Below are 26,284 nucleotides of genomic sequence, written 5' to 3' on the forward strand. Positions count from 1 at the left end.
GGCTCCGGCTGCTGAGCACGAGTCCTCTTGTCACAATACTGTGCTTGGGGTGTTCACGTGTCTGGATGCTGCAGCATCTCTCAAACCTCACATCAGGCCATAAACAAAAAAACACTACAATGTTTTCTCCATTACTCTCTATCAGAGGATTTACTGTGCACAAAGACAACAGTTAGGGTCCTTGGTAGTTTTCCATTTAAATTCCTCAGAAATACTTGGCTAGCTTGAATTTAAATAATTAAGTAGTGGTGAAAAAACACCACTGAGCTTCATATTTTGTCAGCAGCTCCCGGATACCTCCCTGCCCCCCACCTCATCCAAAAAAATATTATTAAACCCACTCACAATATTTTACGTGGTCTCTTCAAGATATTAGTAGCTATCACATTTGCTTGGGGTGGGGGGGGCAGAGGAAAGTGGGGGTGGGCTTGTCTTTAAAAATGTTTAAAAACCACTAATGTTATGAAATGTGCTACCTATCACAACAGGAGCACCAGCACCGGAAGCTTATGCCAATAACAGCTGCCACAACTCAGGTGCGCTGTGAAGCGCTGGCCTAGTCTGAAAGCAGGCGGGGCGTGCATGCGAATCTACAGACCAGCCCCCAAACCGCTGTGTGAAATAGAACAGCAAGCCAGAGATTTGTGGGGACCACACAACGTATAAACTCATGGTGCAAAAGAAGGGTCCACTGAGATCGCTGCTCCGCCTGGCGGTTGTTCTGTGGTATTGCAGATATCCATAACTGCCAATTGGATTGCTTTACCTCCAATAGTAAGTAAGAGGCTAAGTAAAAAACATGTAAGCAGCGGAATTTAACTTTTGTGCTTAGCAACTAAACAGGTATGCTGCCGGGTGTAAAAATTACCTCCAGGCACACATTTTACTACAGGATGGCATAATACAGGTAAACGTTGTTTATGAATTTTAGGGTAAATAAATCTGAGAGATAAAATACCCCTGCATCCTAAGCTGACGTGTAGTGACCTCGTATTATATACGCCTGTTATTGGTGTAACGTATTTAGTAAGTAGTCATGCCAAAACCGATCTTACATTGAGGGTTAAATGCCATCATTTTCTTGAGTGTTTACCTTTAATGGCCATCACTGGTGGTAAAACCCTCACTTCTGACATAAAGCGCAGATAGTGATTTTACCAACAAAAGTAACCCAACTAAGTCGATTGCGTTGCAGGGATCATCTTACTCTTCTCGAGCGATATTTAACTAGCTAGTATCAAACAGATTCCTGCCCCATTCTGTTGCATATAACATAATGTATATTTAAAGCACACGTTCACCCGAAGGTATCTTGGCGCTAAATAACATGTTTATTGTTACCCAACTCAAAGGTACTCATTTTATCGACCTCAGAAGGATGAAAGTAGGGTGACCAACCGTCCGTAAATTTCACGGACTGTCCGTAATTTCGGCCGTCTGTCCGTTGTCCGTGAAGGATTCTTTAACGCACGCTATTTGTCCGTAATTTTAACCAGGCACCGGTCGCACCCCCCTAAATGTATGTGTCTTGTAAACTGGAGCCTTGGCCCTTGCAGTGAGGGCTTGAAGGGAGGCGCGCAACGCCATGGGGCTCAAGTGCTTCAAAGCCCCCCCCCCCCACCTCCCCCTTCGTGTGTGTGCCCCCATGCGCGCGCACACAGCCAGTTTTTGAGATTATCGCAGTTGTACCCGAGTACTTCACAGGTCTTTAAAAGACCATTTACATGTTAACGAGGCTTTGTTTATTTTTTCACCCCTTCAGCTCCACCAGGGGCATGGCGGAAGGGGACAAATCCTTTCTTTGGCTGCGGTAACCTTTGCTTACTGTCCTGCTGCGTGGATATTCTTTTTCTATGCAGCGCAGGAGAAAATAAGTTTGTTTATTTTTATTCACCTTTCCCAACCCCTGCAGCTGCATATCAGATCAGGCTGCGACACTAAGTTTGACTAATGGAGTAGGTAGGAGAATGTGTCACTATTTGTTTTTCTTTTTAAAATCTGCACAGGCCCAGCAGGATCTGTACTTCGTGTGTGCTTCATTTAATCAGTTTTTATCGTTATCATGGCTGATGCAGGACAACAATAGGACAATAAAAAAAATGCCCAGATAACGCTGGCTATTAATGATCCTGCTGGAGAGAGCAATCATTTCTCTGTTAGTAGTTTTAAATGCAGAAGAACTGTATTTTATGCGGAATCTCAGTGGGTTACTGTCATTGTGACAGAGATCCTTGTGTTACTTGCAGTTCAGAAGTTACAATCCTAACATAGGACAGTGACCAATGAACTGTCATCAAAGAGCTGCATGCAAACCTGAATGGTATAGTTAGAACTTCGCGTTTTTTGTTTTGTGATATAGTTAGAACTTCCCCAGTCTTTCATTATTCTAATGTTGCTAAAATGAGCATGTTTGGTCAGATATACATTTTTATCAGTAAAGCCAACCCCTAACCACTGGAGTACTCTTTAAATCCTGAGTTTGTGCTTCTCCAGACCAAACCCTCTTAAAATAACTGCCCACCAGTATGGATGACGTGATACGTACACCATGTAATCCTCATTGGCTTATTTGACATTCCCTGTAGGCTGAATTACATACTTGTATGATTTGTTGTCTCTGTATAATGTGTGCGTGGTGTAAAGTACTGACACACACTACACTGATATGAGTAGCGCTACACAACAAATGAAATGCATATGAGAGAGTGGCTACGTAAAGCGGAGGGGCACTGTTGGAGGGTGGCAGTGAGGGAATCCAAGGAGGAGGTAGTGGGAGGGGCTATGAAGCGATGAGGGGCACTGTTGGAGGGTGGCAGTGAGGGAATCCGAGGAGGAGGTAGTGGGAGTGGCTATGGAGCGATGAGGGGCACTGTTGGAGGGTGGCAGTGAGGGAATCCGAGGAAGAGGTCATGGGTGGAGGGGGGAGGAGGGGGAGCTAGGGAGAGATGAGGGGCACTGCTGGAGGATGGTAGTGAGGGATTCTGAGGAGAAGGTCATGAGGGGGAGGGGCTACAGAGAAATGAGGGGCATTGGTAGAGGGTGGCAGTGAGAGAATCTGAGGAGGAGGTCATGAGGGGGAGGGGCTATGGGGAGCAGAGGGGCACTTGTGGCGTATGGCAGTGATTATTGGTGCGGCGCCAAAAAAGACTTTCGCATCAGCGCTAAAGCCGGCCCTGTCATGGCCTTTCTGTTTTTGTTTATTTAATTAGCAGTCGGGTCATAAGGGCTACTGTGGAACATACTTTAAAGGGCATGCTAATTATATTTACTGCTATATTCAATGTTTTAAGTTTGAAGGTGATTTTACTGTTTTTACCCGGAAAAATGAAAGTGGAGCCCGATGATGCCTGATATGGGGCTGGGGCCCAAGGTCAGCTGTGAGATAAGGTGCACTGGAGAGGAGTAGTGGATAATCAAGCCTGCAAGGCAGTGCGTTGCGGAGTCTGGGGCCAGGTGGAGGTAGTAATGAAGAGGGATCCTCCATGAAGGCTCGAACAGAGGGAGCCCAAGTAGTGTCACTTGCCTGATACTACCACCTCAGAAACCTCCTCTTCCCATCAAAGGAAAATTACATAGAAAAAACAGTTTTTGAGAGTGATAATATTTAGAAAGAGATTTGGAAAAGAGTGCGATTTACTGGGCCTTGTAAGACTAAGAAGAGATAAAGGAGGGCCCTGAAGCAGGCCTGCCCAGACATATATGCGACAAATCGAGCCCGCAGTGGCGCACCCAAATGCACCCTTGGCCCACCCATATAAAAATTCCTGGAGCCGGGCCTGACTCCGATGCCGTTGAGGTCGGGTGTAACAGACTCCGATGCAGTACCAAAGCTCAGATACCCAGCAGCATTGGAGAGGCACAGCGGGATGGCAACCCTCACACCTTCCGCCCTTAATGAGCTGTTAAGAGGTGTTTGAAGGTGACTGAGAGGGGGGGCTGAGGCTTCAGGCGCAGGGGCATCTATTAAGATGCAAACAGCCCTGAATGGTCATGTGTCTGCAATTTAGAGGGGCCTCACACATTCCCTTTCTGCCCAGGGCCCCAAACGTCCTAGAACCGGCCCTGATTACACGAGGCAGCACGTGGTGGTTCTCGTCACAGAGCTTAATTACTGTCACGAAACTTTAAGCAAACCTCGGTTCTTCAAGCATGCAGTCCATAATGGAATAAAATAAAGAAATGGCACAATCGCACCCACACTGATTAACAAAGTATAGAGGATAATCAGTTAAATCAGTTCTCGTGGAGTATCTCCTTTAAGTACTGTACATTATCCTGGGCGTAGTTTGCGAAGCAGCGCTACGCGTAGCTACGCAAAGTCACTTTGCACTACGCGAGCTACGCATAGCACTTCGCGAACTGCGTAGTACCCTGTTCGCACTGTGCAAGATGCCGTTTTCAATGATTGCACAGTGCGGACAAGCATCCGGCACTGTGCAATCATTGAAAACGGCATCTTGCACAGTGCGAGCTGTAGTTTTCTGTAGATTTTTACTCGAGCGGCAGTTTTCTCAACGCGGACTGGTAGTTTCTCATCGCGAGCGGTCGCGAGCATACGCAACCACTCGCAATGAGAAACCTGACCTCCCCGCGTTGAGAATCTCGTCGGGTGGTTTATTTTTCACGCTCGCGATCGGCAACTTGAGGTTGCTGATCGCAAACGAGGAAAAAGTCTCACCAGGATGTCATTTTGCTTGCTCGCGGTCGCCAACTTGACGTTGAGGACCGCGAGCCAGCAAAAAATGACCGCTACGCGTGTTTGCACTGTGCTACGTGCAATTCGCGTAGTGCAAAGTAGCACGAACTTCGCAAACTACGCGAGCATAGCATAGTGCTTTGCCCAGGCTTACTGTACATCACAGTGGGGGATGGCAAAACTAACATTTTGGAAAGAGAGCCTGTCTTCTCATTGTCCTGTCCAGGAGGGGGTGAGGAGCCCTACCCCACCCTGGAAGAGACCAAGATGATACTAGAATACTGCATGCCCACCCTGGTGGATCCTGTTCCCCCTGCTGTGATGGCTCCTGCCCCCCCCCCCCAGTGATGGCTCTTGCCCCCACCCCTGTGATGGCTCCTGACCCCCCCCCCCCGTGGTGGATCCTGTCCCAGTCCTGGAATGGCTCCTGCAGCAAGTGTTAAGTTCTTGATGGGCCTCTTCTCAAAAAGGCTCAGCTCAAAATTAAAATTAAAAGGTGGGCGAGTGAGTAAGTGAAGGGATGGGTGGATGGCTGGATGAATAAGTGAAAGGGCGAATGGATGAATGATAGATTGAATAGATGGATAATGAGAGAGGATGGATGGATTGATGAGTGAGTGGAAGGATGGATGAGAGAAAAGGTAAATAGCTGGATGTATGGGTGGAAGGGTAGCTGGATAGGTAAAAGGGTGGATGGATGAGTGAAAGTATGGATGAGTGAAAAGGTGGATGATGAGTGAGTGGGTGGATGGATGAGTGAAATGATGGATGGATTGATGAATTGATAAGTGCAAGGGTGAATGGATGGAGAGATGAGGAATGGGTGGATGTACGGATGGATGAGTGAGTGAAAGGTAGGGTAGATGGACAATATGGATGGATAGATAAGTGAAGGAGTGAAAGGATAGATGGATGAGCGAAAGGATGGATGAGTGATAGGGTCAATGGATGGATTCATGAGTGGATGAGTAGATGGATGGGTGGGTGGATGGATGGGAGGAAGGATGGCTAAGTGAAAGGGTTGTTAGGGAGAGAAAGGGAGGATGGATGGATGACTGAAAGGGTGGATGGGTGGAAGGATGAGTGACTGAGTGGATGGATGAGTAAGTGAAAGGATGGCTGGATGGATGAGTGAATGGATGGGTAGAAGAGTGGATGCATGAGTGTACAGATGGATAGGGTGAAAGGGTGGATGGATGGATAATGGATGGATGAGTGAAGGGATGGATGAAGGGATGGATGAGTTTAAATGATAGATGGAAGGATACATGATGGATAGGTTTGCAAATGGTTGAATATGTTTGGATATGGCTGGGCTTACGTATATACTATTGCGCGACCTCCTCTGATGTGTCTGTAAAACGTACCTATTGTCCTGAATTTTGACCTCCTGTCCTGAATTTGTGTCCTGAATTTTGACCCTTTGTCCTGAATTTTTACACTCACCGTCCTGAATTCGCACCAATGCCAGTTGGTCACCCTAGATGAAAGGCTAAGTGGACCTGCCGACTTTTGAACCTGTGACAATAAAGTCGAACAGAGGCCCCTACAGCGGCCGCAGTAGTCCACTAATTATCAATAGAACACTATGGGGCATACCCAAATGACCCTCCCATACCTGGGTATAGACACGTCTAATATATATAAAGAAGAACGGCTTAGAGGGATCAATCTCTGGTTTATTTACACACAAGAAACAATACATTTTCTTGGCAATCTGTTTTTTCTTATATCAAAACTTTCAAAAATTATTTTTCAGAAGCGGATATCTCTTAGTGTCACACTGATCTATGAGGAGTCCACAGATTGGGTTGACTAAGAAACTAGTTATTTGGCGCATATTAATAAATCAGGAGAGGAGTAATACCTCTGACGCCAAGAGGATTACCTCTGAATGTATTACTGCGCATAAGAAGTGTACATATTTGTAGCAATAGTCAGTGGAATTTATATGTGATACATTGTTGTATATAAGATGTATATATGTTGTATGAAGTTGTATATAGAGGTTGTTGTGTAATGAATTTTTCTTTGCGTTTGTCTATGGATATATTATGTGTAAAGTACTCTGATGTTCACCAAGAGATATCCGCTTCTGAAAAATAATTTTTGAAAGTTTTGATATATGAAAAAACAGATTGCCAAGAAAATGTATTGTTTCTTGTGTGTAAATAAACCAGAGATTGATCCCTCTAAGCCGTTCTTCTTTATATATATTAGCAGTAGTCCACTAAGCCACGCCACCAGACCCGTTCTATAGACAACGCGGTTAAATTTACGTACATGTCTATGATTTTGTTCTGATTTATTCTTCAATTCCAGGAGTAAGTTATACCTACTTATATCAAATTTTTTGTGCATCGGCCTTTTCATTTTTTTTTTTTTATCTCGCACCTACTCACCACCGTTCCACACTACCACCACAAGGTGGCAGTAGTTACCACTAGTTGGGAAAAGGAGAGCACCAATAAACGCAGGGAACCTCTCAATACGTATTTATAAAGCGTGAACCTCACTCGGGTGCATTGGAGACTTTTAAGGGATATGGAGGGTTGGCTCAAAACTGGGTCTGTTACCACGGTCTCTATACTTCAACGTCAGCAATTTTGCCATTTGACCACGCCCCCTCCCATATTTAGGACGAAATACAGGACGTAACGTTGGGTCTGATTCGTACTTGCCAAAAAGTTTAATAAAATATACTCAAAAGTATTTCTTTTACCAGACGTTCTGCTTCAGCCAGGAGAAAATACATAGCAATAATTAATGCAAGACGCAAAGTATTAGATACAAAATAATCTGACTTACCTTGGTGAGCCAGCCTTTCACGGTGGGCTTTATGCTGCTCTGAGCGGCGACAGGGCTAGCGGCTTGCACTTTCAGGATGCCTTGCAGCGCTCGGATCCACTCCTCCAGGATGTTAGGAGAGTCCGCGGTCAGGTAATAGGTCTTCTTGTCGGTAATCAGCTGGGGGAATAACGTGCTTTAAATTACAAGACAAAAATATAATCGTAATTTATATTCCTCTTTTAATTCTATTGTTACCCCCAATCAAAACTGCCACTCATTTAATCATCCCCAAAAGGATGAACGGCGGAATTGTCTATGCCTGGATTAGAACTTTTAACCGCTGGATCACACATAGGTCTCAGCATTGAGCACTTGATTATGAAAAATGATAAACGTTTCATTTGCTGAACACTTCGAGAAGACACAAAACAAATCGACATCTTACAACAGATACAGGGCCAGGGCTTTAATTGGACTGGGTCCTGCCGGTGCCGAGCACCGGCAGATCTTGAAAGCAGGTTTGAGACGGGTCTCTATTGGGCTCTCCATTTTTACCCTCAGGATGAAAAAAGCTATCTTAACTCTCCAGCAGTACCACCCTTCACTGCCTTTGATGCAACTTCAAAGAGGCTCCGAATAGTTCTTTTACAGTTTAATCCTTTCAGAATTGAAGCATTTTCAGTATATCATACAAGGAAGTCATAGTTGTTGCTTATTTATCTTATGCAACTAACAACCACTGGCAAAGCCAATACTCCTGGCTAATGTTGTAGGTGTCATGTTACTTGTATTATATATCTGGATGCAATGACAGAAGCAGCAAATTACCAGTCGGGCAGCACACTATGCTAAGCACATCTTTTAAGATTACTTTTTAAGCCACGCCCTAAATACATCGACCACGCCCCTTTGAGCGACCCTCTAGTTTTTCCATCTCACTTAAAAGCCTTGCACAGGGGCCAATTCACACATTAGAGGAATGGGTACCCAATACTGTTTTCGCCAACATAATGGTCAGCTCAACCGATTCAAAAGCAGGAGGACCTTTTTTGTAACGATGGGTTACACCCCTCTGACGGCCGAGGTGTAAGGGCGGTCAGAGGTTGATCTGTATGTCCGCCCATCTTGGGCGCATATACAGGTCAGTTTTCACTGCACGTCACCACCAGGAAAACCCTGGTAATAAGAGGCAGTGAAAACTACAAAATGGACCCCCTCACAATGGGAAATGGGAGATACTTCCTATAGAAAGGAGGGCATTGTTTTTTTTTGTTTTTCCCTCCCGAAAAATCCTGTTTTGGGGTTTTGTTTTTGAAAATAAAAAGTTGTAACTTTGTTTGACGCAGCCGTATGGCAAAGTTACAATACATTGGCAGGAACCGCCTCGACCGCTTGGAATGTCCGCCGGCCTGCCGAATATTTAAAAATGTGGTTGTCGCGACTTCATCCAGGGCAACAGAATAATTTACTCTGTTGCTGTGACGGCGGACGGCCCAACCGCCAAATTATAAATCGGACCCACAGTGTGAAGTTTAGTCACAGGAGCCCTGGATTAGTAGATACATTCAATGGCTCGAAGAGCGCTCTCTGCTGAAATATGCAGCATTCTCCAAGTTAGGAGGTTGAAACCCAGCAAGGACAGATTCACTTTTCACCCTTGGGTGGTGGGTAAACCGAGTAACATTAAATTAGGCAATAGTGGCGCCTGTTATTTACAATGCTTAAAAATAACAAGCATGGAAATTTGTAAACAACAAAATAAAAAATTCTTATAAGAGAAGTCAATCTTGGCCGAGACTAGGGTACTATAAAAATGAGATTCCCTTGAAGGATTCCCCAGGGTTAGAAATACACTGGGGCGTTGCTATCAAAAGGGCAGTTGTTGCAGTGGCCCGAAGGATGGGGCCTAAATCACCCAGATTCGGGCTGTATTTACGCCCTGGGAGTGGACAAGGGGTGATATAGCCTTATTGCATCAGGGCCCATGGCACCCTAGCTGTGCCACTGCGCACACCACAAACCTGAAGCAGTCTATGTTATACTGCAAGATGGTGGACGTCTTGCAGCAGCTCATACCACTGGGCACTTTGGTCAACTTGTTACCAATTTTTAAAAGGTTACAGAGGGTGAAAACATAGGGCCAGGTTCAGAACCTGTCCTGGGAGCCAGGGAAGCCTTGTGGCTTTGTATTTAAAGCTTAGATGCCAACACGAGTAGCAAAGGGTTGACCTTGTGTGTGGACATGTTCATAGAAGGAGCGTGAGGTTCACGTGCAAGCAGGAACCATAGTGACCTTTTTTGGCAGTTTCATATAGGGCTAACTCGGCCCGAGGGTACTTGGGCGCTTTACATGAACTCTAGTTACATAACACAGGGTCAGACAAGGGTAACTGTGTTGGTTTCTGTGCAGACAACAAGACACAAGGCCCAGTTACGTGGGAGCCACTATTGTGCAAATATTAGATAACATTTTTTAGGTCTCGCTCTCGAGACCTATTGTCGCCGAGATGCCTCTCAAGGGAGACAGACTGGGGCACGCGCAGATTGTTGATTGCTGTCTGTGAACGCGCTTCACAGGTTGCTGTCTGTGAACGCGCTTCACATGTTCTCTCTTGCAACTCTTTATAGCTAACACCAACGGCTCCGCTTGGGGTCTGAGGCGATTGTGCTTCCTCTTATGTACACTTGCCTAAACTTTTTAACTCAAGGTAATTTGGTTCTACTTACATCTGTTCCAATGGCCGTGCGCTCTCCCCACCACTGCTCCACTGCCGTATACCGTATACCTGCTGCTACAGCTCCACTAATGTGCCCCAGCTATGCAAATACTGTGCCGGTGATTCCAAGGACATCAACTTGTAACTGCACAGTCTTGGACCCAGCTGAGCCAGCTAGCAGACTGCTCTCAAACTGCTCTCCCGTCTCATTTTACCGCCAAACACTATACAAGCGTCCAGACGGGGGCCAGGCGAAGCAGGAAAACACACAGTATTCATGCCGTTGGGCCCCAAGGGCCTTGCTCTGTCCTCCAGAATCCACAATCAGCGGGCCGCCCTACTCGGGAGCAAAGTCCGCTTTTCTGTTAAATTGAATCACTTTCAAAAGCACGAGACTCGCGGCTCGTTATTGCCGCGTTACCGTCTCGTGGCTGTGCTCGTGACCGCGCGCCCGTTCGTTTTGTGTAGTCTGTAATGCGTGGTGCGTAATGCGTGATGGGAGGTGCAGGGTGGCTGGAGTCTCCGTGCGATCTCGAGCAGCTAAGAAAGGAGGACTGTGAGTAACTGGGCATTTCAATTCTGTTAAGGATTCGGAGGCAATGATTATGTTTTCCTTCCTTCACTTTTTTATACAATCTAATCAAACAGTAGCCACTAGAAACATACAAAACTAACTTTCCCAGAAACATCTGGAAACAAGCATTTGCAATGCAATAAGTCTCGCATTTACGCGTGTTGAAGCTATTGACATTGTAAAGGATAATGCGTTTTATTTATGTTTTAAAAATGAAAACATTAAAAAAGGCATTGTCATTTACAATGCCAATAGCTCAAACTCGCATAAATGCGAGACCTATTGCATTGCAAATGCTTGTTATAATGGCCGTTTTTACTTCATTTTACTTGCAAGATGCTTAGTCCACGTCACGGGGTGCTTTAAACAGTCACATTGCAACCACGTGGCCCTGGAGCAGATGTCTCCACACCATGTGCACCTGTTTACAATCCCACTATGTCAATCGGTAGCAGGCATGTCCACACCATAGGACGCCATGACACCTGCTCGTGGCACGTGATATTGCGACAGCTGCCAGATCACGTCATTTTATTACGCAGTAGTGAAAGGTGGGCAATTGAATCAGAACTCCCAAGTTTCCCAGTTCCATTCCAAGTACTTTCTTTGGATTCTAGGACATGTTGTAATGCGTTCATAGTGGGTTAAGCAAAGCTAAAAGTCTCAGCATGCAACATCAAAACATGAACCGGATGAGTGAGTACTCAAGCATGGAACTGGGAAACGTGAGAGCCCTGTTAAGTCAGGAGACAGCAGACTGCACGTTTCCCACGCCCAGGCGTGAGCAGCTCAGACATTCCAGGTTTTGTCTTTTGCCTTCAAGGATTTGTAGTTCTGTGCATTCATAATAAAGGCAGGACTACAGGTCCCAGAATGCAAAGAGAAATGCTAGCCTGGCCGACATACTGATGCATGGTCCTTGAACACTTGAGAGCCACATGAACCAAAGCAACCATAAAATGTAAATTGCAGCAAAAAATAGCATTTCCAAAAAATAAGGCGGTATTATACCATCTAAAACACGAGAGACTCGGTTCAATATTCAAAGTAAATACAAATTGGAATAATATTAGCAGAGCGAAAATGTTTTTTTTTGTTCAGCTTCACAAAGTTCTACAGAAAACTTTGTGGGGTTGCCACGTTCATGTTATATCCGTCTCACTGCAGCAATGTATTGCCTATATATCCCTATCTTCCAATACCGTTATACGTAGGCTAAACTTCTCAGTCAAAAATTTGCATTCTTTTCTCGGGCAATGCGATTGTGTAAAAAAAAGCTTTACAAAAGTAAAAATCATACATGCGTTTTGTAGTTCGGCTGGGGTTTATTACTGAGAAAAGAATATTCATGTGTAGTAAAAAAAAAAATCACAAAATGCAAAAATAAACTTACCTCTGGCTAAGGTGAACAGGGATAGTTCAAAATTTGCAAAGGAGAAAAATAGGAAACTTTGGAGACAGAAAAAATAAACGAGCACCCCTGAAAAGAACGTGAAGTTAAAGGTACATGCTGTCAGGGAATGAAGAATGAATGCTTAATTGAGTGTGAACCCCATGTGCACAGCGTTGCAGGCAACCTGACCGTGCCTGTTTATTAAGGCAGTTAAAATCAACAACGCAGTACAACATCATCTTCCTTGCAGCAATCAGGCTATTAACAGATGCACCCGGTAACCAGACCCTCGTCAACCTTAGAATGCAACAGGCAACCAGCGCCTCATCGGAGCTTTAAAGGAGGTACGGTGCCATTGCATCATGCAGGTTACCAAAGAGATGCGCAGGGAGGCAGGTCCTCACGAGGGCCTCATCAGAGCTCTGAAGCAGCCAGTGTGTCTTCGCCTCATGCAGGTTACTAAAGGGATGCGCTGGGAGGCAGGTCCTCGTGAGGGCCTCATCAGAGCTCTGAAGCAGCCAGTGTGTCATCGCCTCATGCAGGTTACTAAAGGGATGCGCAGGGAGGCAGGTCCTCATGAGGGCCTCATCAGAGCTCTATATCAGTCAGTGTGTCATCGCCTCATGCAGGTTACTAAAGGGATGCGCTGGGAGGCAGGTCCTCATGAGGGCCTCATCAGAGCTCTGAAGCAGCCAGTGTGTCATCGCCTCATGCAGGTTACTAAAGAGATGCGCAGGGAGGCAGGTCCTGACCTACGGAGGGCCTCATCAGAGCTCTGAAGCAGCCAGTGTGTCATCGCCTCATGCAGGTTACTAAAGGGATGCGCAGGGAGCAGGTCCTCATGAGGGCCTCATCAGAGCTCTGAAGCAGCCAGTGTGTCATCGCCTCATGCAGGATACCAAAGAGATGCGCAGGGAGGCAGGGCATCATGAGGGCCTCATCAGAGCTCTGAAGCAGCCAAGCTGTCATCGCCTCATGCAGGTTACTAAAGGGATGCACAGGGAGCCAGGTCCTCATGAGGGCCTCATCAGAGCTCTGAAGCAGCCAGTGTGTCATCGCCTCATGCAGGTTACTAAAGGGATGCTCAGGGAGGCAGGTCCTGTCCTACGGAGGGCCTCATCAGAGCTCTGAAGCAGCCAGTGTGTCATCGCCTCAAGCAGGTTACTAAAGGGATGAGCAGGGAGGCAGGTCCTCGTGAGGGCCTCATCAGAGCTCTGAAGCAGCCAGTGTGTCATCGCCTCATGCAGGTTACTAATGAGATGCGCATGGAGGCAGGTCCTCATGAGGGCCTCATCAGAGCTCTGAAGCAGCCAGTGTGTCATCGCCTCATGCAGGTTACTAAAGGGATGCGCAGGGAGGCAGGTCCTGTCCTACGGAGGGCCTCATCAGAGCTCTGAAGCAGCCAGTGTGTCATCGCCTCATGCAGGTTACTAATGAGATGCGCATGGAGGCAGGTCCTCATGAGGGCCTCATCAGAGCTCTGAAGCAGCCAGTGTGTCATCGCCTCATGCAGGTTACTAAAGGGATGAGCAGGGAGGCAGGTCCTCATGAGGGCCTCATCAGAGCTCTGAAGCAGCCAGTGTGTCATCGCCTCATGCAGGTTACTAAAGGGATGCGCAGGGAGGCAGGTCCTCATGAGGGCCTGATCAGAGCTCTGAAGCAGCCAGTGTGTCATCGCCTCATGCAGGATACCAAAGAGATGCGCAGGGAGGCAGGTCCTCATGATGGCCCCATCAGAGCTCTGAAGCAGCCAGTGTGTCATCGCCTCATGCAGGATACCAAAGAGATGCGCAGGGAGGCAGGGCATCATGAGGGCCTCATCAGAGCTCTGAAGCAGCCAAGCTGTCATCGCCTCATGCAGGTTACTAAAGGGATGCGCAGGGAAGCAGGTCCTGTCCTACGGAGGGCCTCATCAGAGCTCTGAAGCAGCCAGTGTGTCATCGCCTCATGCAGGATACCAAAGAGATGCGCAGGGAGGCAGGGCATCATGAGGGCCTCATCAGAGCTCTGAAGCAGCCAAGCTGTCATCGCCTCATGCAGGTTACTAAAGGGATGCACAGGGAGCCAGGTCCTCATGAGGGCCTCATCAGAGCTCTGAAGCAGCCAGTGTGTCATCGCCTCATGCAGGTTACTAAAGGGATGCGCAGGGAAGCAGGTCCTGTCCTACGGAGGGCCTCATCAGAGCTCTGAAGCAGCCAGTGTGTCATCGCCTCATGCAGGATACCAAAGAGATGCACAGGGAGCCAGGTCCTCATGAGGGCCTCATGAGAGCTCTGAAACAGCCAAGCTGTCATCGCCTCATGCAGTTTACTAAAGGGATGCACAGGGAGGCAGGTCCTCATGAGGGCCTCATCAGAGCTCTGAAGCAGCCAGTGTGTCATCGTCTCATGCAGGTTACTAAAGGGATGCGCAGGGAGGCAGGTCCTCATGAGGGCCTCATCAGAGCTCTATATCAGTCAGTGTGTCATCGCCTCATGCAGATTACTAAAAGGGATGCGCAGGGCGCCAGCCAGGGTCTCATGAACGGCCCCATCAAAGCCCTGTAGCAGTCTGTCATCAAACATTCAGGTTACTAAAGAGATGCGCATGGAGGCAGGTCCTCATGAGAGCTCTGAAGCAGCCAGTGTGTCATCGCCTCGTGCAGAGCATCACTCGCGAGGGTTGTAACAGCTAAGGGTGGAAACAGTACTATCGCTCTCACCTGGAAAGTTTGCGACGCTTCCCCTCGGATGATCCGGCAGGAGGAATTCAGCTCGATCTGCCCCTGGGGCTTCCGGATGACATCACTCTGAGGGAACAAACAAAGGCATAATTTCCGCAGTGCTGGGTGAGGCCTGCCTCAGCCACTCATCGTCAGACTCAACAAGTGAAGGGACCTGCCCTGGCAGCCGGTATGCAAAACATCTGTGTTATTCCACTACATGAAAGGGAGAACCCTGCAGGCCACTTGAAGGCCTGCGGTTCACACGGGGAGCGGGGTTGCGGTCTCTCTTCTGGCCCACTGGCATCTTACTCTGCTGGAGCCACGGTGGGTGGTGATGGCTCTAACCAGGCACTGGCAGCTACAAGATTGCTTTCCAGAAGTCACGAAGGGCTGCCCAGCCAACCCCCTCTATGCAGAGATCTCAAGTTGCCCCGTGTCAGGAGCGGGATGAACGCTCCCTTGCGGTTTAGCTCACACCCCTTTGCATTCTGGTACTTGCAGTTCGAATGTCTGCATTATAAACGAGGGGCCACGAGGACCGTACAAACCGGGACTGGCCTATCATCTGACACCTGTGCACAGGTCAACTTAAGACGCACATTTGGAAACATTCCTACGAAGCTCAGTGAAATGTCAGACCCTGAGGACACTATTTGTCACTCAAGAATTCTATATTGCAGTTACTGGCCAGAAAATCCCTAGATAGCTGCATTGATTCAACTTTTAAATCCCAGCCCGATTTACAACCCCAGCTGTCCTTCCTCAAATGTTGAAACTTTATTCTGGGTCATGAGGGGTATCCTCCTGCTATTTAAGCCCCGCCCACGCACATATCACCTTTTTCTGAAACACGTCCTTCTCTCCATGTCTGACGGTCTCGTGAGATACCGAAGCATCATGGCATGTTTTTTTTTAACTGGGTTTATGGTACCACCTTAAAGACAAGGGGCCTCTGGAGGAACGGCCACTTGATGCATAGGGTGTGTCTCCACCAAAGAAAACTTTAAAACCTGCTCATTTCACAGCAAAAAGTCTCTTCTTGAATCTAATTGATGCCCTCACGGCTGCAAGCACGTGTCTGGGGGCCACACTCACAGGTGACTTGTAGTACAGGATTTCTCCATTCCGCAAGACGAACCAGCGCCTCTTCCAGGTCTTCACGTGGCTGCCCATCTTCAGCAGGTAGCCGGACTTCTCCAGTGGCTCCTGGGGACAAACACAGAACTTACAATCAAGGTGAAAAGAATACCGAGCTAGGGGCAGAGTTATGAAAAGGAGTCAACTGCAGAAAATGCTCTGGTGGGCCAGAAGAAATGTGCACAGACCAGAGGTGGCCTCAAACCCAAATGCTCTTTCAACGCTACGCAAATAACATTTCCTGAGTTAGCGACTTACCACTCTTTGTAGATTTATGCCTCGAGTTCACGAAAAACGAGGGGCGGAAGTTTGAGTTAATAATGGTCACTGGTAATGACTGGAGTCACATTCAAGTCCATTGTTTTTTTTTTGCCCACTATTTCACTCTAGGCAGAAGCGAGTCACATGCACATCAGGCTTCGTCCTGTGAAAAAGGAACATCCAAGCACCCACTGGCAGCTACCCTCGGGTGGAAACACAAGCAACCCGACTAGTTTTGGACAATTTGAGCCTCACCAGTGAGATGTAGCGCAGGTCAAATGGCTCAGTGTACACCAGACCTACATCTTTGCGTCACTAACACCCGGAAGAGGGTCCCACAATGAAGCAGCAGCTCACTAGCTAAAGACTCATTTGGGATTACTCGTTTCCCCATCTGGAGAGGACGTGACCTCGTGGCTGCACTGTTCCTATTGTGGCAGGACCAAGGCTGATTGGTCTATGGGTAGCTCCTGTTTAGAGTGGGACTGTGTGCAAAACACTAAGGACTGGATGGAATATGACGCCTAGTACTCACCACTGGTTGAGGTGAATTCAACATTTCCAGCCACTATTTTGTGTCCTCAATTCCACAAGGACCCAAGACAGTTCAAAACGTGTGCAAATAAAATATGAGCAGATCTTCAACGGCATTAATCCAAACAGTGATCTCAGTGGACAGAAAGCACCCATGGCAGGTTTGGTCACAGATAAAAATCGAATTCATTGACAATTTGCCAGTTGTAAAAACTTGCCATTCACTATAATTCTGTCAGACATAGGTTACCATGTGAACATGCTAAAGCTTCTTCTGCGTGACCACTGGTGCCTTATTTGGGGCAAAAATGATGGACCATAGTGTTTAAACTATCACAGTTCACTGAAGCTAGGCAAAATAATAAAACACAACTTCAAACCTACATTGCAGATGCCATCTGTGGAATAGGAAGAGGTTCGCAACACCTTATGCTCCGGCTCGGAATAATCACTGTCGAGGGAGCAGGCGTCGGGCGGTATGGCATAGTCACTCTCCGAGCTCATCGACGACATAGAGACACCTAGAGGAATCAAGAAACTGTCATCCACTGCATGAAACTTATTCTCAAGGTTTTTGCCCTCTAATGCCTTTTTGGTCTAGGCATGCTATAGATGTGGCAGAAATTAAAAAAAAAAAGATGGTTAACGTATTTAGAAAGCTACACATTTGTCCATTAAGATTAAGTTCTAGGTTAAACTTTCAGCCTGGAATTAAAGGCATCAAACTTCACTATGGTCTCATCAAAACCACCTAACAAGTTAATTTAAAGAAGGAAATGGTTAAGCTTCACAAAATAGTACAGTGGGTATTAAATTCACACAAAACACTTATAAAATCAATATACAATATGCAAAAACAAACACCAAGACTCAAACCAAACATTGAAAAAATAAGTATTTTGGTAGTTCTGTGTCACCCCCTTGTGTTAAACTGTGTTTTTACATAATTAGGCAATTGCCTTTTCAAGAAGAACCAAGGTGTGAGAAAGTGGATTATTACTTGGGGTGGTTGTGAGACCTCACCATGTAATAATGTCATTAGGCTGTATCAGGTCCAGTTAGAATACTTTATCTCGGCTCAGTCCTGCAAAGCTGTGGAAAAGAGCAGTCAGGCTTCATTCAAAGGAAACAAGTCTAAAGCATTTATTAGTACCAAAACATTTAATAAGGGGAAAACACAGCACAATAAAAATCCTGCTCCAATTTATAACCAATATTACATGGATAATGTGTCTAGCTATTCCCAAACCAAAGTTATACATTAGACAGTGTTATAATGTAACCTAGTGCTTCTCTATGGGAGAGCCAGTCTTGCCAGAGTAAAATCGACTTTGGAGGTTTTTCACTGCCAGGATATGTAAAACTTAAGAACATAAGTTAAACTTTTTAAATACCATGCACCCTGCCCTATGGGCACTAAGGACCTACCTTATGGGTGACTTATACGAAGGACTTATTAAAAAGGAAGGGTTAGGCCTGGCAAAGGATTTACATTGCCAAGTAAAATTTGCAGTTTAATAAACTGCATCAAGGCAGCAGTGGCAGGCCTAGAGTCATGTTTTCACCCGTCACTTTAGTGGTGGCATAATGGGTGCCTCAGTTTACAAGTATTTAAATTAAGGGGTAGCACCCAATATACCCTTGAGGGCTCGGGCAGATAGAATGTAATAGTGGAAGGCCAACAAGGGATTTTGTTTTAGCAAGGTTCAATTCAGTTATACAGTACAGAGTAACCATTACATAAGTACTAGACATACCCCGTGTGTGTTGCTTTATATCATTTACTGCATTCATTTGGATTACGTTTGATCAAATCTTTATCTAGTACTTATGTAATGGTTACTCTGTACTGTATAACTGAATTGAACCTTGCTAAAACAAAATCCCTTGTTGGCCTTCCACTATTACATTCAGTTTACAAGTGACATGTACCTTACAGGCCCTGGGTGCAAGAGTACCATATTGTAGGGACCTAAAGGGAATTTAAATATGCCCACCAGGTATTAGCCAATTGCACATACACTTTAGGGGTAAGAGGACATACACAGGGTGCTGGACCTCAGTAGCCCAATGCTCAGAGTCTGTAAACCAGCACTAAATAGAACAAAAAGTGGGGGCTAATAAGTAGGGGTGATCCCGCAAAAGGACCTTTCCTCACAACACAATTCAGCACACAGCCATACCACAAAACATGAGCTGAAAGTATCATAAGCCAAGAAGAGGTACAAGTTCAAAACTTTTTTATACAGACAATTCTACACTCCTTTCTATTTACTTATTCCACTACTCAAGTAGTTTAGCAACAAAAGCAACAAAAGAACCACAACTTCTCAACCTTTTCGTTCTTGTTTCCCCTGAAATAAATATTGAAATTGAAGCTCTTTTAGATTTACTTCGTAACACTGCAGATGATACAAAGCCCACATTAAAAGTCCCGTCCACTTGACTAGAAGGGCCATTAATTACAGTGGGCAAATTGTCTCTGTTGTGTGTGTGTGCACCCACACACACTCTAAAGCGCTTCTAGGGTAACTCACACACTTTATCAGTAACATTCCGATGACATCACACAGACTGAGCAGCAAGGCAAGGACAGAAACAGAGAGTAGATGCATTATAAACTTCCTAGATTACAACACCTGACCAGTGGATTGATGCTGCAGCACTACAAAACCTTGTTATAAGAAGATATAAACAAATCATATAAATAGATACACTAACTGCTGTCCATCCCCACTGAGGGGAAATGTGGATTATTTATGGTGTGGTTGCGCGACCTCATCATAGAATAATGGCACACATCCGTATCACTCAAAATGAACAATCTCCATTTCATGGCAGCTCCCATTAGGTCCATTCTCAGAGATGTACATCCTACTCTGGTTCACGTGCGTGCAGTATCTGCGACAAAAGTGCATGGCAATGGAGCCAATGAACACCAGAACTCTTCACATATAGGTCACGTATCCGTCAGCAGCCTGGCACCCGCACATCTAGGCTAGGGTTGTTTGAATGTCCTCTGTATCTGAAATACACTTACTCTCCCCGTCCATTCACTGTTATATGCTGTAACCACAGCAATATGATACATGGAGCAAATGCCACACTGCCGACCATCACAAACAAATGGCGTCTATCCAACGTAGGTCTTACTCCAACCAACACTGCACAACCATTCATCCTCTTCTCGGCCTATTGACGTGATTAATTGGACAAGGATGTCATACAAGTGCAAATTATGCGTGAATGCCAGAAGAATGGCTCAGCAAAATATTTAAATGAATGGCTGGTGTTCAGGTAGTCAATAAGGGCTGGGTGGAGGGAGTCCTAAATCCACAAATTATTAACTTAAAATCTGTGATGTGCATTTTGCACTGCACAGAACTCAATTTAACAAACTTTTCCAATAGAAAGTTATGCTAATCACACGTTCTGAAATTACACAGCCATTCCTACCTAAAACAGTAATATCAAGGGAAGCAGCAAAATACCTTAAAAGAAGCTTCTGGGGGGCGTGGCCAAGATGGCGGTGTAGGAGGACGCGACCTCGGCGAGCTCCTCCGGCCCAGGCTCCTGAGCACCTTATTCACTGCTGATCTCCCCCCATCGTCGCTGGCCGGCGACGGCGGGTGCAGTGGAGAACTAGCGGACCTTGCTGGGAGGAACATCGGTGCGCCAGAAGGCATCGTTGGCGGACTGTGGAAGCGGAGCCGCGACCTTCGAAGGCAGCGGCCCGACCGGAAGTGCCGTTGGGTCCGCCCTGCGCGTATACTCGAGCCTGAGGCGCTGCGCGGAGGCCGCCGGCGCGGCCTGGAGGGGAGTCGCTGATTGGGGCGCGGAGCGAAAGCGAACGAGGCGGCGAGAAGTTGGGGCCCCGCCAAGAAGAACGGCCGCCTTACGGCCGTGGGTGAGACTGGTGCGGTGCCGAGGACCTCGGGGGGCCCTGCCGTCCCACCCGTTGACGCCAAACAGGAGGTGGGGTGTGCCAGGTGGTGCAACTCGGGCCTAGTGGGGTCTCAGAAGCCATTGAAGCAGCTGACCGCGGTGGCAGCGGTGACTTGTTGGCTCCCTGGTTGTGTGCGAGTTGGGGCCCGCTCGGGGAGCTACTTGCGAGGCAGCGTGCTACGGACTGTGGACGCCATTTGGTCTGGATGCTACGCCCCACCGGCCTAGCACTGCGGTGGAGCAGGCAGGAGCTGACGCTCGAGGAGCACGAGGAGGTGGAGGACGGGTGTTGGACTGCACCACAGGAGCGGACGGACGGCCTACCCAGCTGAGGCGGTCACCTAGCGGGTAGCTAGGCGGTGTAGTGTATGCTACTGTCGCTGGTGGGGTTTGCGCACTTCCATTCGGCGCCCAAGATTGCTACGGACTGTGGACGCCATTTGGTCTGGATGCTACGCCCCACCGGCCTAGCACTGCGGTGGAGCAGGCAGGAGCTGACGCTCGAGGAGCACGAGGAGGTGGAGGACGGGTGTTGGACTGCACCACAGGAGCGGACGGACGGCCTACCCAGCTGGGGCGGTCACCTAGCGGGTAGCTAGGCGGTGTAGTGTATGCTACTGTCGCTGGTGGGGTTTGCGCACTTCCATTCGGCGCCCAAGATGGCCGGCCACAAGGGGAACAGGAAGGGTGATCGCACCCTACCGGAAATGTTGAACAGGAGCACTGCACGGCAAGACAGCGGACAACCCTCCCTGAGTCGGGCTAGCAGTTCACAGGGGGCGAACGGAGGGGAGCCGCCAGTTACCAGGTCATTCCTTGAGTCGCTTTTTAGCTCCCTACGAGAGGACTTCCAGACTCTCAAGCAGGAAGTGGCGGGGGAGGTGCGGGAGGTCCGGAGAGAGGTTGATGGCCTAGGAGAGAGGGTCTCATCTGTGGAAGAAGCGGGACATGCCCGGGACGAGGAGCTCACTCAGCTCCAGCAGGAGGTGGTCAGGCTCCGGGACCAGCAGATTGATCTACAATCCCATGTGGAGGACCTTGAAAACCGTTCCCGGAGGAACAACATTAGGGTCCGGGGCGTCCCGCTCGGAGACGAGGGGGAGGATGCGGCCTCCTACCTGCAGGATCTGTTCCGGGAAGTCCTGGGTGAGCCGACAGACTTTACTCTCAGGATTGATAGGGCACACAGAGTGGGCCCACGACGCAGAGCCCCGGCGCCTCCCCCCGATCTCCTGGCCTACCTGCCGGACTATTCCCTGAAGGAACGGATTCTAAGGGTGGCTCGCACTAAGCCCTCCTTGGAGTGCAGAGGCCATAGGGTAGCCCTCTTTCAGGATCTCTCAGTGGTCACCCTACAGAAACGCAAGTCCTTTAAAATTGTGACTGACTTATTGCGGGAGCATGACATTCAATATTCTTGGGGCCACCCTTTTCGTATTATCTTCCGCTGGAACGGAATATTGCATCAGCTGCGCTCCCTTCAGGACACCTGTACTGTATTGGGCATCACGGCGACTGCAGAAGATGCCCCCACTCCACGCCGTCGCCGGATTACCAGGGAGGGCTGGCAGTCGGTCCCTGGCCGCAGGTCTTCGACTTCATCAGTGCGACCGGACTCGCCTACTATCCGGGCTGACATGGATAATGCCGTGCGTGAGGTCGCTAGAGAAACGGCGACAAGAGAGGTTGCTTTGACCGCCTAGGACTTCTCCGGGGGGAGATCGACATCGCTTCTTCTTTTCTGAGCTACAGGTTTGGGGGCCTGGGGGGGTGGGGGAGGGGAGCTGGGGTGGTGTAGTGGCTGGACGTCCACTTTCGAGACTTTCCCATAGACTTGCCTTTTCGGGCCGGCCTTGGACAATGGTTTCCTTGACTCCTTTTTTGGGGGGACGGGGACAGTGTTTTGGGGTTGGAAGGGGTTGTTTTGGGGTGTTGGGGTACCGGGAGGGGTCGTGGGAGTTGGGTGGGGGGGAAGGAGTTGTCCAGTGCACTGTGCTAGGGTTGGTTGCTTTGCCTGAGTTTTTCCACCTTGTCTTGCTCGGTGACGATGGGGGGGCGCATAAGGAGGTGGAGTGTGGGGTTGGCGGGGGTGTGATGGAAGACCTGGTCACGCTGGGGCTGGCGGTTGGTGCTAGGCTGCGCCGCGCAGGAGGGAGAGGCTTTGTATACTGTTTTTGGGAGACTGACTTGCGGTTTGAGTTGGGGGGAGGGTGCCCGACTACTATGATCACCACGCAGGACACTTGCGCCTTTCCACACATATCCTACTATGCCTCCTCATACCTTTAAGATCGTGACCTTGAATGACAGGGGTCTGAACAATCCCGTTAAGCGGCGAGCGGTGCTCTCCCTGTTAGAAAACGCCCAAGCGGACATATGCCTCCTTCAGGAAACCCACCTGTTACCACAGGACACACATAGGCTACGCTCTTGTAAATTTCCGACGCAGTTCTTCTCTTCCGGTACTACCAAGACGGCCGGGGTGGCGATCCTAGTGGCTCGACATTTCAGGGGGGAGCACATCCACAAATTTGCAGAAATTAAGGGGAGGATGTTGGCACATAGGTTTCGGGTGGGGGGCATTACATTCACGATAGGCTCCCTTTATAGTCCCAATGATAAACAGGAGCGGTTCTTGCAGTCTGCGGTGGAAGAGATCTCGGCCTCGCCGGATAGACATGTTATCCTCGGGGGCGACCTTAACATGGTCTTTGATTCGGTTGTTGACAGGTCGGCGCAGCGCTCCCTGCAGGTCGGGGAATTCTCGGCTGGTTGTAAGGCCAGACTTGCGGAGGTGGACCTCCAGGACCTCTGGCGTCATACGCACCCCGTAGACAGGGATTACTCCTACTACTCCCACGCGCACAAGACGTACGCGAGGCTTGATCACCTCCTGGTCACCTCACCGGTGCAGGCCCTGGCGTCTGCCGTGGACATAGGGGTTATTTCCTTGTCGGATCATGCCCCTGTTGCGGCCTCCTTTTGCGTGCCACCGTCTGCCGGCCCGGCGAGGGTCTGGCGCCTCCGGGATACTCTGCTTCACAGGAAAACGGTGACGGACCGTATTGAGCAGCTACTTAGTGATTATTTGGCACACAATGATAACGCAGACACCACCAGAGCCACCCAGTGGGCGGCTTTGAAGGCGGTCCTCCGGGGAGAGTTCATGTCAATCTCCGGGGCCGAAAATAGGGAGCGCAAGATAAAGAGGGATGAGCTTACTGACAGAGTCCGGGAACTGGAGTTGATCCACCGTAGAACTGGGGCTCCGAGGATTTGGCGGCAGCTTAAAGAAGCAAGGAAACTTCTTGCCGCCTTAGATGTGGATCGGGCGGAATATGCGGCCCTCCGACTGCGCCACGCTTTTTATACTGGGGGGGATCGCTGTGGCAAACTTTTAGCCAATAGACTCCGGGCCACTAGGCAGAGGCAGTTGGTGAAAGAACTCTCTGACCCCACGGGCGGTGCAGTGACAGACAATGCCTGCATCTCGGCCGCGTTCCGAGGGTTCTACGGAAACCTCTACGCGGGTGACCCGCCGGATGTACCGGCTATGACCTCCTACCTGGACTCAGTCACTCTGCCCTCCTTGGACCCCCTAAAGGCGGACCACCTGGACAGGGCCATTAGCATAGAGGAAGTAGTGACAGCTATTGCCAGACTTAAGCACGGCAAAGCTCCAGGTCCCGATGGCTACTCGGCCCTCTTCTATAAGACGTTCTGCGGGTCGTTAGCCCCAATCCTCACTCGCCTCTTCAACTCTTTCGCGGAACCTGGAGCCATCTCGCCTGACCTCCTGCGGGCTTCTGTCACGGTCATCCCCAAACCGGGGAACGATCCTAAACACTGTGGATCTTATAGGCCGATATCTCTCCTGAATGTCGACCTGAAACTCTATACTGGGATTTTGGCACGCCGCCTGGCGCTCCATCTACCCGGCCTTGTCGACCCGGATCAGGCGGGTTTCGTTCCGGGGCGGCAGACGGTGGATAATACAAAACGGGTGGTCCACCTACTGGAAAAGGCCTCCCGGATTCCGGGTGAGAGAATGATGCTCGCGGTTGACGCAGAAAAGGCGTTTGATCGCGTGCATTGGCCCTTCTTGGAACAAGTGCTGGTGAAGGCGGGTATTGGAGAACGGTTTCGCACGATGATACTCAACTGCTATAAGGAGCCCTCCGCGGTGGTCCGGGTTAACGGCCACACCTCTGCGGCCTTCCCCATCGAGAGAGGCACCAGGCAGAGCTGTCCACTTTCGCCCTTGCTCTTTGCTCTCTACTGTGGAGAAGTGTGGCTCACTGGTTAGAGTAGGCAGACCTGGAAGCAGAGGTCAGCCCGGGACCAGGGTTCAATTCCCAGCTCGGCTGGGTCTTGAGTCCATAAATTGTCCATGGACTCGATAATTCTCGCTCCAGTGCATACTCGATTCATGGGTTCACACTCTGCGACTCTGGGCAATAGCTTGCTTAATCTCCACAATGGCCCCTCGCGGCGGGATGCCTGGCTTTCACCTTGGGGATGCCCTGCTGGGTTATCTCACAGGGGAATACCAGGACGGGTTCCCTAAGCAAGCGCTTAGAGACCGGTTGGTGATTTGCGCTATATGAATATCTGTACATTTACATTTACATGGAGCCGCTCACTCAAAGGGTGCGGACGCGGCCGGTGGTGGAGGGGATACGGATGGGGGGATTTACCCATGCGGTCAGTCTCTACGCTGATGATGTCATCTTCACATTGGCTATACCCCGGACATCACTTCCGGCCTGTATGGAAGAGCTGGCAGCGTTCGGCACGGTCTCGGGCTTTAAAGTAAATATGGGGAAGTCGGTGGCTTTGGATATCTCCCTGGCGCCTGATACTAAGGCATATTTGCAGGACAGGTTCCCGTTACTTTGGTCCTCAGAGGCGATACCATATTTAGGGATTCAGATTGCCCCTACGTTGCCAGCCATGGTCTCAGCCAACTACTTGGCCTTGGGTGCCAAGATCAAGGACGAGCTAGGTCGCTGGAATCGCGGCACTCTTGCCTGGTTGGGTAGGATTGCTGCCGTCAAGATGACGATTTTGCCACAAGTGCTCTACTTATTCAGGGCCCTGCCGCTGCTGCCGCCGAAGGGGTGGATACAGCAGTTGCAGTCGGACGTAGCCCGTTTCATTTGGCAGGGGAAAAAGCCCAGGTTACGCAGGGCCCTCTCCCATTTGTCTCCTGACGCTGGAGGCCTAGGTATCCCCGACTTCCGTAAATACTTTCAGGCGACGCAATTGCGGTACTTGGTCGAATGGTGCAGGTGGGAGTCGGATAAGCATTGGCTTTTCCAGGACCAAGCGGTGGCGGGGCGGCCTCTGCAGGAGATACCGTTCCTGCACCGGTCCCACCGGCCTAAGAATCTCTACGCCTCTTTCATTACTAGGGTACCCTTGCGGGTCTGGGATGCGACCTCCCTTAGATATGACCTCACCACATTTCCTTCGCCGCTTTCGCCGCTAGTGGATAATCCTGCCTTCACCCCTGGGATGGAGAGGGGAGCCT

General features: G+C 49.0%; 1 protein-coding gene across 1 annotated transcript in view; it reads right to left on the bottom strand.

Annotated features, from left to right (window-relative positions):
• The window catches only part of PLEKHH1 (pleckstrin homology, MyTH4 and FERM domain containing H1), a 380,707-nt gene that overhangs the window by 156,285 nt on the left and 198,138 nt on the right, over positions 1–26,284 (bottom strand). The window contains exons 11-14 of the mRNA XM_085627151.1: positions 17,191–17,327; positions 15,970–16,080; positions 14,872–14,958; positions 7,505–7,663 (exon numbers count right to left, since the gene is read on the bottom strand). Of these exons, the coding sequence (XP_085483277.1) occupies positions 7,505–7,663; positions 14,872–14,958; positions 15,970–16,080; positions 17,191–17,327 (494 nt within the window). The remainder of the gene's footprint in view (positions 1–7,504; positions 7,664–14,871; positions 14,959–15,969; positions 16,081–17,190; positions 17,328–26,284) is intronic.

This window comes from Triturus cristatus, chromosome 9, assembly GCF_964204655.1.
Source record: "Triturus cristatus chromosome 9, aTriCri1.1, whole genome shotgun sequence".
NCBI lineage: Eukaryota > Metazoa > Chordata > Amphibia > Caudata > Salamandridae > Triturus > Triturus cristatus.